This window comes from Thalassophryne amazonica, chromosome 14 (assembly GCF_902500255.1).
Source record: "Thalassophryne amazonica chromosome 14, fThaAma1.1, whole genome shotgun sequence".
Classification (NCBI taxonomy): domain Eukaryota; kingdom Metazoa; phylum Chordata; class Actinopteri; order Batrachoidiformes; family Batrachoididae; genus Thalassophryne; species Thalassophryne amazonica.
The window spans coordinates 29,871,059-29,887,547 of NC_047116.1; the positions used below are offsets into that span (position 1 = coordinate 29,871,059).

At 40.1% G+C, this 16,489-nt stretch overlaps 1 protein-coding gene across 3 annotated transcripts in view; it reads right to left on the bottom strand.

Annotated features, from left to right (window-relative positions):
* The window catches only part of ubr3 (ubiquitin protein ligase E3 component n-recognin 3), a 96,258-nt gene that overhangs the window by 65,724 nt on the left and 14,045 nt on the right, over positions 1-16,489 (bottom strand). For all 3 annotated transcript variants that reach the window (XM_034186752.1, XM_034186750.1, XM_034186753.1), the window contains exons 3-16: positions 11,511-11,663; positions 10,970-11,125; positions 6,662-6,702; positions 4,219-4,285; positions 4,008-4,138; positions 3,308-3,536; positions 2,471-2,650; positions 1,626-1,759; positions 1,460-1,546; positions 1,315-1,380; positions 1,139-1,228; positions 915-1,043; positions 753-805; positions 522-655 (exon numbers count right to left, since the gene is read on the bottom strand). In XM_034186752.1, the coding sequence (XP_034042643.1) occupies positions 522-655; positions 753-805; positions 915-1,043; positions 1,139-1,228; positions 1,315-1,380; positions 1,460-1,546; positions 1,626-1,759; positions 2,471-2,650; positions 3,308-3,536; positions 4,008-4,138; positions 4,219-4,285; positions 6,662-6,702; positions 10,970-11,125; positions 11,511-11,663 (1,650 nt within the window). The remainder of the gene's footprint in view (positions 1-521; positions 656-752; positions 806-914; positions 1,044-1,138; positions 1,229-1,314; positions 1,381-1,459; positions 1,547-1,625; positions 1,760-2,470; positions 2,651-3,307; positions 3,537-4,007; positions 4,139-4,218; positions 4,286-6,661; positions 6,703-10,969; positions 11,126-11,510; positions 11,664-16,489) is intronic.

Genomic DNA, 16,489 nt, shown 5'->3' on the forward strand with positions numbered 1-16,489 from the left:
GTGGTGAACCAGAGCAAAAACAGGGGCAGCTAAGACATTTTTAGGGTGGTTATAACTGAACCCACAGACAGTTAGCTTAAAATCCCCTTTTCCACCAAGACTCTTGACAAGACAAAAAAAAAAAAAGACAAAAGAAAAGAAAAAAATCAAGTTTATTGAGTTTAACTGCACACAGCCTAATATAAACAGAGCAACTGTGTCTAGTAATATGCCACCTCTATTACAAAAGGCTCCATAAACATTAAGGGCATTAGACAAGTATTAACTTGCAATCATTTTGCATTAATTACTCACCTATCATGTAACAATTTGACAGAAAATTCAGAATTACTTCTTACACACTACTGCTTTGAAAATCTGTCCAACTTGGATCAACATACTCTTCTTAAAGATCACAGCAAAAACTTTAGAAGTTTTACTCAGCTTATTTACTGTAGATATACTTTATTACAGATGAAATTGTGTGTAGAATAGTGTTTATGTACCATATGTGTGTGTGTATAATCTGCAGTCAAACTTACCCAAATGAATGCGAAGGCTTGTTAGTATGACCAGAAATGTTAGTGCTCCTTCAAGCATCGGTTTCTCATGCTCAGAATCCAAGACAGAATTCTGATGCCGAGACGCCATGGTCAACATGTCAACCACTTTGAACCTGTGAGAGAGAACACGAGTGTAGTGTAGCATTTTAATAAAATCTGTATCATTAAAACATCAATGCATGGGGGGGACCTTGTTACTGCAGAGCGTACCTCTCAAAAACACTTGAAATAAAGTAGTCAGGATCTAGCCTTGATGCACAAACCTGTCAAATAAATGTATATAGAAAGAGAAAGACAAAATAAATACGGATGTCTGGATTAAAATAATACATATGTGACAACAAATGCCCTTTTGTTGATATAACAACTGACCTGGAGCAGGTAGATGTCTGGGTCAATCATGGAGTTGCAGAAATGTGACTGCACATAAGTCATAGCCTGTCCCTTAATCTGCAGGCCGTTTCTGACCCACATGTTGCTGTGGATCTCTGACAGGCTTGCCTACAGCCACACGGAGCAATATTTTATTGAACACGGATGAAAATAAGAAGGTAAGTACAAAGTAGAACTGTTTTCTACTCTTTCCAATCCTATACCTGGATTTGGAGTGGATGTACCATGATCTTCATCAACATCTCCTGATCAGGCAGGAAGCTGTCCAGGTCCACACCCTGACACTTTACAGCCTAAAGATTTAGAATCCAACAATTAACTAGACAACAAATAGACAGGAACACTGCAGGTCTGTTTTATAGCTCACATTCTGACATACCTTGCTGAGGAACATGGCATAGTAACGGTGCAGGGGCAGGTGAAATGTCACCTGATTCTGAGTAGGCTATAAAAGATTTATCCAAACCATGAGAAGATTCTGTGCAAAACACTTGCTGTTATACAATCTCTGTGTTCATATTTACCTCATCGACAAAGCCAATGGCATCAAACCAGATGTGCAAAGTCTCCAAGCAGTAGTGCACCACTGTTTTAGTATATTCCCGTGTCTCCTACACAGAGAATATTTTAATCATCAAAACCAGTGCAACTACATGCAGCATATGTCTGAGTAAAAAAGGAAAGACTTACTTTGACTTTGCAGTGTGTCAAGAGACCCCACATTGGTTGCGCGCAGGCCTCAAGCTCGGCTGCAAATGCAGCATAGTATGTCTGAGACTCAAATTCCACGTGTTCATTCAACTCTCGTTTATTCAGGTTCATACCTAACAAAGCAAGAACATATTGCCAGTGATCAGATATTATAACATCTTGTTTGAATACCACATTTTTTTCATGTATATGTGGATACTGCATACATTTCTATGTGATCTGCCAAATATATGTGTGGAAATTCAGATTGCTATATTGTTAAAGTAAATGAATATAACTCAAAGTAGGAGCAGACAGAAGTACTGTGAGTGTGACACTTGCCCATAGCGTCAGTAAAAAGATACTCAAACCCAATGCACAACGACGAGTGTTATTTTTAGGGTTGTAATCAGCTGCAAATCAGCAGCATAAACAATTCTGAGTCAGTGACATTGTGTCAAACATTCCACAACTCTTTTTTTTATAACAAACGCTGACACTGTGTACTGTTAAACTGTAATATGATCATAAAAATGACAAATGTGCAAATATGTTAGTGGAAAAATAGCGTTCAAGCATGTAAGTATGATCTTTAAATAAAACTATGCACACTCAGGGGCTGTGTGAGCCAATATCCATGTCTCATTCTAGCAATTTGTCTCAGTTTAACAAAAACCTTGATTAAAAATTAACAGGTGTCTGATCTTCTGTAGATATTTGGAGGTGCACTCAGAACCGTCACTCACTGTGTAAAGAATTTCCACAGCAGATTCTTTACAGCTTAATGAACTGCTGAATAAAAGTGCACTTTGACTCATAAAATAGCTTTTCAAAATATGATTTACCTTGAAAAAAAGATACAAAGCTCATCCACAGCATCAGCAATGAATGGTCCTCCAGGAATGTCTTAGCTACACTTTTGTGGGAGAGGATATTAATAAAATCACTAACTAATGGCCAGTAAGTGTTGTTCTTCAACAGAGCCTCGCCACAGTTCACCACAACATGGCGACTGTTTTCCTCATCTAAAAAGACAAATGAACATACAAATGTAGATGAAGCAAAACACATTTTAGAAATCTATTTAAAAGCAGTTAAAACTTCACATAAAAAAAATCTAATAAAAAAACCCATCATCCAGTACCTCCACTGAACAGAATTTAAAGTACATATGTTCAAAAATAAAGCAAAATGTGCCAATATATGGATGCTTAGCTGCAACATTTCTGTCACTGCATGTTCTGACAATTCTTTGTTGGGCTTTTATTTTATTTGTTAGTATGGCCAAAGCACATTGTCACCCCATTGAGTGTGGTCTGCTTGAGGTTTTTTCCTATCATCAAAAATACCTGAGGGAGATTTTCCTCACCACCGTCACAAATGTGCTTGCTCATAGGTCAGTATGGCTTAAACCTTGCTCATGTATAGTGCCTTAGTTATGCGATTTTCCATTGTATAAATAAACTGAACTGGTTATCTATGGTGCAAGTGTCTGCTGTGTACTGTTCCTGAGTTACTGTGTTCAGGACACCATTATGCCACACATCTTATGTACACATTGGCTGGACACACAAAATCTGTTCCTGCTTTGTTAAGAAACACTGTCAATGAAACAGCAAACAAACTTCCATGGAGATGCTACTAAACAGTGTACAGTGTACAGTGACATTTATCTAACTTACCCTGAAGTTCGCTTTTAACAAGGCAACTCTCCATCATGTAGAGGAGGACTGTGACCATAATGTCCAGCAGCTGACACTCCTCTGTTACATGTCGTGCCAGCTCCTCATTGCTGAACAGCTGCACACTAATATGGACAATGCGGTTGGACATGGTGTCTGATTCGTGGCTTTTCATCAGCGTCTTCATGATAAATGCATAATGCTGAACAAATGTTTTTGTAAATGTGATCTGTTGAACAAAACAAGAAAATCCCATCATGTACTCAAAGCTTAAAAGTTATGTTGATGCCCATGTTTGTGAATGCATGCACAAAGTTTATAAACTCAAACTAATTCAAGAGTAATTAGCAAAATGGGAAATAGAAGAAAATTGCATTTAGAAAGCTACACAACCTCAGAGGAAATAGTGAAAAATGTCCATTAGTGCAATTCAGAGTCCAAGATGACTCCTTCAAATGTCTTGTTTTGCCCACAGCCCAAAGATATACTGATACCAGATAGGAGTAAAGTAGCTAGCACAATAAACCAGAAAATATTCACACTTGAGAAACTGAACTCAAAGAACTTAGATAATTTTTTAAATAATTCAAAACAATGAATTGATTATAAAATTAGTTGATTAATTTAATAGTCAACTGATTAATTGTTGCAGCTGTATTATATATTTATTCTGAAGTCAAAAACATTAAATAGGCGATACCTTGTAATCTTGATCTGGCAGCATGTTTAGTAAGAAGGTCACCATCTTCTGAGGAAACTCATACTTTATTGTCCAAAACAGCAGCTCCTCCAAAAAGCATTTATGCTTCAGGGACTCAATAATACATGGTTCTGAATGCAGAGAAGACACACAGACAGGACTATTCATGGCAGCCTGTCACATACTGTGTACAACTGCACATTGCACCTACCTCTGGTACTGCTACTCAGTTTAACCCTCTTTCTCTGTCCAACAGTCTGTCCTGCATCTTGGTCCTCCTTGGAGGAAAGAAGAGGGTGAGAAGAAATACAAAATTGGAATGTCAACCAGACAGGCTACAAAGGGTACAATGGTAACAACAGACGAGTCCCAATGAATGGCAAATACTTGTTACTGCAATACTATTTAACAATCTACTGACTGTGTGATCGGCAAGTAAATATTATTTAAACAATATACAACCCCTGGCAAAAATTATGGAATCACCGGCCTCGGAGGATGTTCATTCAGTTGTTTAATTTTGTAGAAAAAAAAGCAGATTACAGACATGACACAAAACTAAAGTCATTTCAAATGGCAACTTTCTGGCTTTAAGAAACACTATAAGAAATCAAGAAAAAAATTGTGGCAGTCAGTAACGGTTACTTTTTTAGACCAAGCAGAGGGAAAAAAATGTGGAATCACTCAATTCTGAGGAAAAAATTATGGAATCATGAAAAACAAAAGAACGCTCCAACACATCACTAGTATTTTGTTGCACCACCTCTGGCTTTTATAACAGCTTGCAGTCTCTGAGGCATGGACTTAATGAGTGACATACAGTACTCTTCATCAATCTGGCTCCAACTTTCTCTGATTGCTGTTGCCAGATCAGCTTTGCAGGTTGGAGCCTTGTCATGGACCATTTTCTTCAACTTCCACCAAAGATTTTCATTTGGATTAAGATCCGGACTATTTGCAGGCCATGACATTGACCCTATGTGTTTTTTGCAAGGAATGTTTTCACAGTTTTTGCTCTATGGCAAGATGCATTATCATCTTGAAAAATGATTTCATCATCCCCAAACATCCTTTCAATTGATGGGATAAGAAAAGTGTCCAAAATATCAACGTAAACTTGTGCATTTATTGATGATGTAATGACAGCCATCTCCCCAGTGCCTTTACCTGACATGCAGCCCCATATCATCAATGACTGTGGAAATTTACATGTTCTCTTCAGGCAGTCATCTTTATAAATCTCATTGGAACGGCACCAAACAAAAGTTCCAGCATCATCACCTTGCCCAATGCAGATTCGAGATTCATCACTGAATATGACTTTCATCCAGTCATCCACAGTCCACGATTGCTTTTCCTTAGCCCATTGTAACCTTGTTTTCTTTCTGTTTAGGTGTTAATGATGGCTTTCGTTTAGCTTTTCTGTATGTAAATCCCATTTCCTTTAGGCGGTTTCTTACAGTTCAGTCACAGACGTTGACTCCAGTTTCCTCCCATTCGTTCCTTATTTGTTTTGTTGTGCATTTTCGATTTTTGAGACATACTGCTTTAAGTTTTCTGTCTTGACGCTTTGATGTCTTCCTTGGTCTACCAGTATGTTTGCCTTTAACAACCTTCCCATGCTGTTTGTATTTGGTCCAGAGTTTAGACACAGCTGACTGTGAACAACCAACATCTTTTGCAACATTGCATGATGATTTACCCTCTTTTAAGAGTTTGATAATCCTCTCCTTTGTTTCAACTGACATCTCTCGTGTTGGAGCCATGATTCATGTCAATCCACTTGGTGCAACAGCTCTCCAAGGTGTGATCACTCCTTTTTAGATGCAGACTAAAGAGCAGATCTGATTTGATGCAGGTGTTAGTTTTGGGGATGAAAATTTACAGGGTGATTCCATAATTTATTCCTCAGAATTGAGTGATTCCATATTTTTTTCCTCTGCTTGGTCTAAAAAAGTAACCGTTACTGACTGCCACAATTTTTTTTTCTTGATTTCTTATAGTGTTTCTTAAAGCCAGAAAGTTGCCATTTGAAATGACTTTAGTTTTGTGTCATGTCTGTGATCTGCTTTTTTTCTACAAAATTAAACAAATGAATGAACATCCTCCGAGGCCGGTGATTCCATAATTTTGGCCAGGGGTTGTAATTTAACTTGTGTATCAAAATAAACATCCCATTGAGAGGTCCTGCGACTTATATACTGGAGGGAAAAAAAAAAAAAAAAAAAAAAAAAAAAAAAATCACACATTTGTTATTAATAACAACAATTTATATCGCACTTTCCCAGGAATCAAAGCACTAATGCTCAACAAAATAAACTAACAATAAAGAATAAATGCCAATAATAAAAAGTACACAAAAACAATACACAAAAATCCCAAATTAAACAACTAATAATGCAGGGAGAAAAAAGGTGCAATTTGTACTCTGGTGCAACTTATACTCCATAAAATACGGTATTTATTTTTATATAATTTATCAATTTTAATGGGCATGTTTTATTTGTCAGATTGTAGATAGAGAGAGATAGACAGAGACACAGATACAGACATGGACAGAAGAGACATACAGACTAATCCCAAGAGAATGTGTCACTTGTTTCAAACCTACTGCATTGTTCCAAACACAATTTGTCTGTGCCACAGATGCATACCTCTTTGCTAGATTCATTTGGGCTCCCTGGTGAAGAGGTTCCTGTGAGCATAAACAATATATAGCAACATTTAAGGCCTCAGTACAGTTAAGATAAAGATGATGACAGTATCACATTTGGGGGGGGGGGGGGGGGGGGGGGGGGAAATCACCCAGTTGTTCAAATTCCATTTGTAACACTATGGCCAATTAGGATGAGAAACACTTCAGAACGCCTTCAAGACCATAAATTTGAATTTCTCTGACAAGTGTAGAAGACAGCATTTTACTGTCCTTTCAGGTTCCAGTGGTGCAACAGAAAACACACTGTGTTTTCTGTTCACAAGAGGCTGATGGGTTTTTAATTTATTTATCATTGACTATGAGGAAATTATGTCTCACTTCCTGTTTATTTTATGAAAAAGGCGTGTCTAAACCATGGACATTCTCATATTCTTATCTCTTGCTTCTTTTGTACGAGTGTACAACATCAATAAACATAATGAATGCCACCTGTGTGAAAAACAGTGCTCATTCATAACTGCTATGAATCAGTGTAAATCTCTCTCTATATAGAGAGGTTTGTGTCTGCATGTGAGATGCTGCTTAAAGAAATCTATAGTTTTGATTCTATCAACACTAAACTTGGTGTGCTGAAAGTTTGGGTCATTGGGCTCCATATGGGCATATTTAAAATGTGTTTTATTGCGCAGAACATTCACATTTCTTCTATTTACTGTTTAACCCATGGACAGCCATGCAGTGGCTATCAACAACTTGGCAATGCTTACCCCGCCTACGTACCAACCAACTCATAAAAGGATAAAGACCTGGAGTATGGGTGAGGTCCTGTGTGACCCAGGCAGGACGAATAAAGCCTGAACATGCCTCCATCTCAGAGTTACAGAAGACGTTAATGCTAATACGCAATCCTTGGTTTTGGTGTTCTATTAAAGCATATTTTTGTGGACTGGGTGGTGGTTTTCATTATAGGTGGCTTGGGTACAGGTATTAAAAATTCTGACCACCTCACTAACTGTGGAGTGATAGTGGTAGTGTGGAGTGGAGCTAACATCAGCTAAGCTACAATATCTACTAACAGCCCAAATATAAATAACACTTAATGGAAATACTGGAGCACAGACTTCTTAGATGATCTGTTAAGACAAGTAACTGCTCAACAAGCCATATTATTACAGATGTTTGTAATAAAACGCTTAGAAAGGCCAGCCACGACTGTTCCACAGCCACAACTAGCGGTGTCTGTGACCAAAGTAGTATGGAGTCGGCTGACCGCACACACTACCTGTCACACTCCTAATTATTATGGTTTAAAATGTCTTAAACTAAACAGTTAATCAAAAAAAAGTCCCCCTCCCCCCCAATGCAGTTGTCATGGAGGAGGAAACTAGCTACACAGACCAAAACTGTTTTTTGGACCAGGCTGCACACAAGTTTATTTCTCCTGTAAATTTGGACATTTTAGCATGGGCTTCTGTAGCATTGTGCTTTTTTTGACCCAGCTTCAAGTGGCTATCCATTTCTTGGTAAGCTTCATTTTTGACAGGCGGCGGTTGGGGTGTGGTGTATACCACAAATCTCGCACCCAGGCGTCGACGCCCAGGTACACTGCTGGTACCAAATACATCTAAGTGCACTGTGCCAGTTGTGTTCATTACAGCAGTGATTATCAACCTGATCCTCAAGGACCCCTGAACCTGCACAATTTACATTTCTCCATGCTCTGTCACAAGCTGATTTACTCATTCAGGTGGCCAGCCAATCAACTCCTAACAGACACCTGAATGAGTAAATCAGCTTGTGGCAGAGCAGGGAGAGATGGAAAATGTGCATGTTCGGGGGTTATTGAGGACCGGGTTAAGAACCACTGCATTACAAAAGACAGCACTGAAGATTAAGAAGAGTATTGTAACTTTATGATTCTGACACCCTGCTGTTTCAAAAACATAAGCACTAGAATGTAGGGGCCTGCTAACGCCTGGAAATTGGACGGAGTGGGAAACAAGTACTGTTAATGCCATGGCACCCGACAATCGCACTGCCACTGAAGTTTAGAAGAAATAGTTTGGCAAGACTAAAAATAAGTAAATAAATAAAAAACTGACACAACAGCATTGCAAATAATGACTGCAATGGAAGGGGGTCATCAGTAAGTCTAAACCACGGAGCTGGATGAAAGAATACCTGCCACAAGTGGTTTTGAAGTTATACAATTGCATGGAGACAGTTTAAATTTAAATCATGATGCATGAATACATTTACAGCATGGAGTGGAATTTATGTAGGGTTTTCAAACTTAAGCCCCAGTCACATGGCACTTAACGAAGGGCAACGATGCCCTAACAAAACAAGACATCTGGACTTTCATTGACTTTCGTTAGCATAGTTTAACCTTCATGCAGCTTCATTCCTGCAGCTAGCGATTTGTCAGAATTTTTAAACTGTTGAAAAAATTTGAACGAATGCCGCCAAAAACCTCAACTCGTCTGTATATCGTTTTGCTGTAGGTCTTGACGTTTTTTTATTGTTTGCTCCGTGGCGGTGCTGGTGTGTGTGGTGTGGTTCTTCTGCCGCTGTGTGCGAGTGCTGCCACGGTCATGCCGTGGTGCTGGCCAGCCAGGAAGAATTTGTCGGCCTCTCTGCCAGCATGATCGTGGTGTTATACGCACCTGAGGAGACAGTTCCTGCACAAAAAGCCTGGTCGGAACTGCAGAATTTTGTCCATGAAGTCTGAAGTGCTTGCTGTCCTTCATCCTCTGCAGAGAGAAGAGCCTGCTGGCCCTTTCAGTGTCTGACAGTTCAAACGTTTTGAGGAAGTGATCCTTGATCACTGTGTATTTGTTCACAGCGGGAGGACTTTGCAGTAGCGCGATCAGCTTTATTTCCGTGGAGCTAACAGTCATCACGGCCTAAGAATATTTTGTGTCGTCTGCTCTGATCTCTCAGAGCAAACTGCGCCTCTGTTTGTGCAAACTAGGCAACAGTTTCCAGAAGCAAGACTTTGAGCCATCAAGTGTAAAAGTGTAATAAAAACAGAAAACCCAGTGTGATCACAAATGGCTGCGTTCTTTTTTTGAACGTTTGAGTCGCTAAATCATGTACGAGGCAGTCCTTCTGTGCACATCCGTACGTGCGCTACAACACATCCAAGCACTGAATGCATTCATCCAGAGTGAATCAGCTGGAGAGAATGTGAAGCGCCTGCACGTATGTGTGTGTCTGATCCACAAACACACCGCCTGTGCGTGCGTGATCAGAACTGGTAATTGAACCCGCGCACGTGCGTATGACTGACACACAGCCGCACCGCTGGTGATCAGAAACACCAGGGTTTTGATGAAGAAAAAAAAAAAAAAATTCTCATTCTCTCTCTCTCATTTCAGGTGTACAGACAGCGATTAGAGTTTTGGTATTTGAGAGATTTGAGAAATATTTGGCATGTCTGCAGTGTGTATAATTTTGGTGGCGTATTTAGCGTGTGTGGTGTGGTGGTGTTTTTTTTTTGTTTGTTTTTGCAAAAATGAGGCGTCTTATGAATGTTGAACAAGTGCGTCAGTTTTTTTTTTGTTTTTTTTTTTTTTTTTTAATAATTGGACCAACTTGGAGCATGGAGCATGTCATCAGAGCTAGAACCAGACAGTGAAGATTCTGATGATGAAGGAGATGATCCCTCTTTTGTTCTGGACGAGGAACCAGAGCAGGTGGTGGATCCACCGACGTGCACACAGATCTCCACAGTGGGTCAGATAACATGCTTCTGTTTGCGGCAGAGCTCCGTCCAAGCACCGAGTCCTGGAACACAGAGCTGCAGACACACACTGCTCCAGTGGCTCCAGGCGCGTTTCATTTAAAGCGTAGAGATCAACGTTAGCTTCAGTTACATTTTGTTCCTCTTTCGTCCCTTTTGCACTCTTGATTTGCAGTCAAAAGCTCATTCGTCGACCTTTTCTCGACAAATTGTGATTTTTTTTTTTTTTTTTTTTACTTTTCCCCTTTGTTCAGGAATTACTGCTGCTGTGTGACTGGGACATAAAACTTTCAAAGTAATAAAATATGCAATCTGGTGGGAGAGAAAAAAAAACAATTTATATCTGTTTGACAGCAGACTCCAATGACAGGTCTGATCCACTCAATGTGTTTGTATCTAAGAAAAATTTTGAGGTGTGATAAAGTTGGTGAATGGATCAAGTTTTCTTAAATCACACATATAAGCCACTGAGGAACAAATGCGTTTGAGTGGTACTTGCACAATGCCAAATAAGCATTCTGGAAAAGTGCATGAAATGCATGAAGGTGTAGATTGGCTTACCCAATAAAACCACCGCACCTGCACCTCCTTCAGCTCCAACACTAAAATCAGCAGAGGCACCTTGTGCTTTCTCCTCAACAGAAACCAGACCTGAATTCTTCAACGCTGACAGATACTTCTCATAATTCTTTTTAGCATACAAATTTCCTTCTTGGCCTGAAACACCAGAGCAGAAGAGAAATGGCAGCTGCTGTATTGTCTAATTCTCAACATGCTGACTATTTTATCAAAAACAGTGAAGCAAATACATGTGTCACACATGCAGAGAGAAAAACATTCTTACAGGAATCCAAATACATCATACCAGTGAGCTTTTTATGCAACAAATGGAAATAGTTTACAAATGCATAAATTGGTCTCAGAAACTGATTTCCTTATTAACAGCAATTACACTGCAATATCAGGAGAAAACAGGGCGTGGATCATTTGATCTATAAAGTAATAACTGACAATCTGCACAATCAATATAGCCCATCCATTGATTTTATTAGGTAACATTTTTATTTGGAACATTTCAAAAAAAATGTGTGCAGATATTTACCCATGCTCAACTCCTTGAATGCCTGCTGATTGGTCAGGATCTTTGTCAGTACTGTCCTCATTGCCCCTCCCATCTTTGTTAGCTCTTCCAAGAAAGAGATCTGAGGCTCCAGCTGCTGTAGAACATTCTGTAGATCTCTCTCAGTCGAGGTGTCTGGCAGAGCAAAAGAAGTGATATAAGGCATGAAAATTTGCAGATTATGAATATACTGCACGAGAGAAAATTATGCAACAGTAATCTCCACTCACAACATCAGACCATGTTTTCCATAAGGCTTTGTTTGTGTATATATATACACACGCACAACCCCAATTTCAATGAAGTTGGGACGTTGTGTGAAATGTAAATAAAAACAGAATACAGAGGTCACAAAAAATGGACATCAGAGGTCACAAAAAATGGACATAGAGAGGACTTGTGACCTTGCCAGAAAGATGTGTCGGCATCCATTAATAGTCTCTGGTCCCCTCCCATCCCGGGGTACTGATGAGGCATTTAGCAGGCTGACATTGTTAAAAAGGTGGCTGGTACAATTTTGTAGACAGCAAGGCTTTAGCTTTATTGATAACTGGCCTTCGTTCTGGTGCCACTGTGGCTTGCTGATGCCGGACAGCCTCCACCCTACTGGGGAAGGTGCCGCCATCTTGTCTGCGAACATAGATAGAGCTCTACAGGGAATTTACAGCAGGCCACGGAGCAGGCAATTACAGACCCTGCAAGGCTTATGACAAATGTGGGTGTGGAATCCATTTCATCTTAGGTGCATGTCCACTGTGAGAGACATAATCTAATCTAAAAAAAAAAATCTAAAAATAAAAAAAAAAAAATATCCGGAAATCACAATGTATGATTTTTTAAAAATTTATCTGTATGTTACTGCTGCAAATAAGTATTTGAACACCTGTAAAAATCAATGTTAATGTTTGGTACAGTAGCCTTTGTTTGCAATTACAGAGGTCAAATGTTTCTTGTAGTTCTTGACCAAGTTTTCACACACTGCAGCAGGGATTTTGGTCCACTCCTCCATACAGATCTTCTCCAAATCTTTCAGGTTTGGAGTTTCAGCTCCCTCCAAAGATTTTCTATCGAGTTCAGATCTGGAGACTAGCTAGGCCAGTCCAGGACCTTAAAATGCTTCTTACAGAGCCCCTCCTTAGTTGCCGTGGCTGTGTGTTTGGGGTCATTGTCAAGCTGGAAGACCCAGCCATGACCCATCTTCAATGCTCTTGCTGAGGGAAGGAGGATGTTTGCCAAAAGCTCACAATACATGACCCCATCCATCCTCCCTTCAATACAGTGCAGTCGTCCTGTCCCCTTTGCAGAAGAGCACCCCCAGAGTATGATGTTTCCACCCCCATGCTTCACGGTTGGGATGGTTTTCTTGGAGTTGTTCTCATCCTCTAAACATGGTAAGAGGAGTTGATTCCAAAAAGCTCTATTTTTGTCTCATCTGACCACACGACCTTCTCCCATGCGTCCTCTGGATCATCCAGATGGTCATTGGTGAACTTCAAACGGGCCTGGACATGTGCTAGCTTGAGCAGGGGGACCTTGCTGCCCTGCAGGATTTTAAACCATGACAGCATCATGTGTTACTAATGTAATCTTTGTGACTGTGGTCCCAGCTCTTCAGGTCATTGACCAGGTGCTCCTATGTATTTCTGAGCTTTCTCAGAATCATCCTTACCCCACAAAGTGAGATCTTGCACGGAATCCCAGACCGAGGGAGACTGACAGTCATCTTCTGTTTCTTCCACTTTCTAATAAATAATCATAACAGTTGTTGTCTTCTACCAAGGTGCTTGCCTGTTGTCCTGTAGTCCATCCCAGCCTTGTGCAGGTCTACAGTTTTGTCCCTGGTGTCCTCAGACAGCTCTTTGGTCTTGGCTATGGTGGACAGGTTGGAGTGTGATTGATTGTGTGTGTGAACAGGTGTCATTTATACAGGTAACTGTCAGGAACTGGGCCCGGTCAGGGCACTAAGCCCTTGATTTTCCTCTTTTCATGGTTTCCGTCTGCTTCAACATTGATTTATCAGTAATTTTCATCATGAGTTATTCTGTCATGTTTTTCTTGTCACTTTGTTCTTTTTGTTATGATTCACTAGTTATTTCATTTTCATCATAGTTGTCCTCAGTTTCATCATAGTCATTAACAGTTATTCTCTGTTCTGTTTTGATTTGTCACTTTGTTTTCTGTTACTTTTTACTTTGGCCTTTCATTCTGTTCTAGTTGTCAGTCATTGTTTATTGAGTTATCACTTGTTCCTCTTGGTTATAATATCTGTTGTACTGTTATGTCAGGATTTGTTTTGGTTATTGTTTGTTCACAGCTTCTTCTTATGGTTGGTATTACTGCCTAGTTTTCTTTAGTCAGTTTTTGTTTAATGTCATTTTAGTATTTTGCTCCCTCTTGTATTCTAGTCCATGTTGCCAATTCTTGTTTAGTCTAGTCTCTGTCTGATTTGTCTTCTTTCACTCACGCTCTGTGCACCTGTTCACATATCTTTGTCTTTTCTTCACCTTAAGTTGTCCTCCCTCACTGTCTTGCACAATGAAGTACCTTCGTTCACTAGCCACGCCTCCTTCTTGATTGTTCCTCACGTGCACCTAGTTAACTCCTGTCCTATTTAGTCTCCATCCAGCCACCACACCCTTGCTCGTTTGTTGTCTTTGCACACTTACCAGCTCTGTATCTAGTCCTGTTTTTGCCGTGTATCCAGATCCTGCTTTGTGTTTTTTGACTTTGCCTTTTGCCTTGCCCATGATGTCTGTGTCTGCTCGTGCCTTTGAACCCTGCTTGCCCATGACTGCGTTTTTGCCTGACCCTGTTTGTACTTCTGCCTCGCCGACTGATCACTTGTGTGCCGAACCAGAGCCAGAATTAAAGACCACGATTTCTTCTTCATCCAGTAGTCCGAGAGTTTGCATTTTGGGTCCAAACACTTCGGAAGCCTGGCACCCATCGGGCGTGACAGTAACAAGTTCAAACAGGTGCAATTACTACAGGTAAAGAGTGCAGAATAAGAGGGCTTCTTAAAGAAAAATTAACAGGTCTGTGAGAGCCAGAATTCTTGCTGGTTGGTAGGTGTTCAAATACTTATTTGCAGCAGTAACATACAAATAAATTATTTTTTTTAAAAATGATACATTATGATTTCTGGATTTTTTTTTTTTTTTTTTTTGAGATTATGTCTCTCACAGTGGACATGCACCTAAGATGAAAATTTCAGATCCCTCCATGATTTCTAAGTGGGAGAACTTGCAAAACCGCAGGGTGTTCAAATACTTATTTTCCTCACTGTATATCACGGCGGCGATGCATCAACTCGTCAACTAAGACTGAACTCAATGCTTGACTGCCTGATGTCTTAGCTTCACATTTGGCAAATACCCAATCAGTAGACAGACTTGTGGATAGTTTAAACGCTCAGCCTCCGCTCGTGTGTCATACATGACACTGACAAAGTGAGGAACCTTGGGGTAATTTTGATCCTTCGTTGTCCTTTGGCCTCCACATTAGAAATATTACTAGGACTGCTTTCTTCCACCTGCGAAATATAGCGAAGATTTGTCCCATCCTTGGCACTATATAAATGAAAATAAGTTAAGTTTAAACTCAGTGCTCAAAACTACACTCGACATGATTGCGCCGCATGTGTTAAAACCGCGCTCCCCCAAATCACAGTCACCTTGGTTTAATGATTACCTGCGTGACCTCAAGCATAAAGCAAGAGGTCTAGAACGGAGATGATGTCGTTCAAAATTAGAAGTATTCCACCTTGTGTGGCATGATGCTATCTTAGACTATAATCATGCATTATTGGCTACAAAGTGGACCTATTACTCTGATTTGATCAACAAAAACAAGCATTACTCAAAGTTCTTGTTCAACACGGTGGCAAGACTTATTCATGGACAACCACCTGTAGTTCAGTCTCCTTTTACAGCACAAGATTTCCTGGATTACTTTGAGAAGAAAATAGAAGACATTAGGTTGAACATATCCCAGCATGCCTTAACCCAGCCACTACGCACTGCTATTGAGGTGGGCACCATTACTGAGGTATTACCTAGATTTACAGAATTTGATAGTATCTCACTAGGCATGCTGACGAAACTCATAGCGTCAACAAAAAGCACAACCTGTTTATTTGATCCTATACCAACAAAACTGTTTAAGGACCTGTGGCCCACTCTTGGGCCGACTGTGCTGGAAATTCTTAATCTTTCTTTAACTTCTGGATCTGTTCCTAAATGTTTCAAATCTGCAGTGATTAAACCATTACTTAAGAAACCTAATCTTGACCCTAGTGTATTGAAAAACTATCAGCCAAAATCAAATCTATCATTTTGCTCTAAAATTCTGGAAAAAGTGGTGTCACGGCATCTCGTGGACTATCTTACTGAGAATAATCTCTTTGAGCCACTACAATCTGCTTTTAGAAAATATCATTCCACAGAGACGGCTCTCGCTAAAGTGGTGAATGATCTTCTGCTTACAATGGATTCGGACACCACTACGGTTCTGGTGCTGTTAGATCTCAGTGCTACATTTGATACCGTGGATCATCATATTCTACTTGACAGGCTGGAAAATCATTTTGGGATAACTGGGAGTGCCCTTGCATGGCTGACGTCATACTTGACCAGTCGTTCTCACTGTGTTTTGTACAGTAACACTACCTCTAACCTTAGTGACATGAAATTTGGGGTTATACAGGGGCCTGTCTTAGGCCCCCTGCTTTTCTCCTTTCATATAGCACCCCTTGGGCACATATTACGGCATTTTGGGATTACCTTTCACTGCTATGCTGATGATACTCAGTTATACATGCCGATAACTGCTGGTAATCTCCTTCACATAAAATCCTTAGAAGATTGCCTTGCATCAGTGAGAAGTTGACTGAAATGATGGTTCTTGGTCCAGTGAGACATCGGCATCAATCTGACCAGTTAACGCTCAGCCTAGGCTTGTGT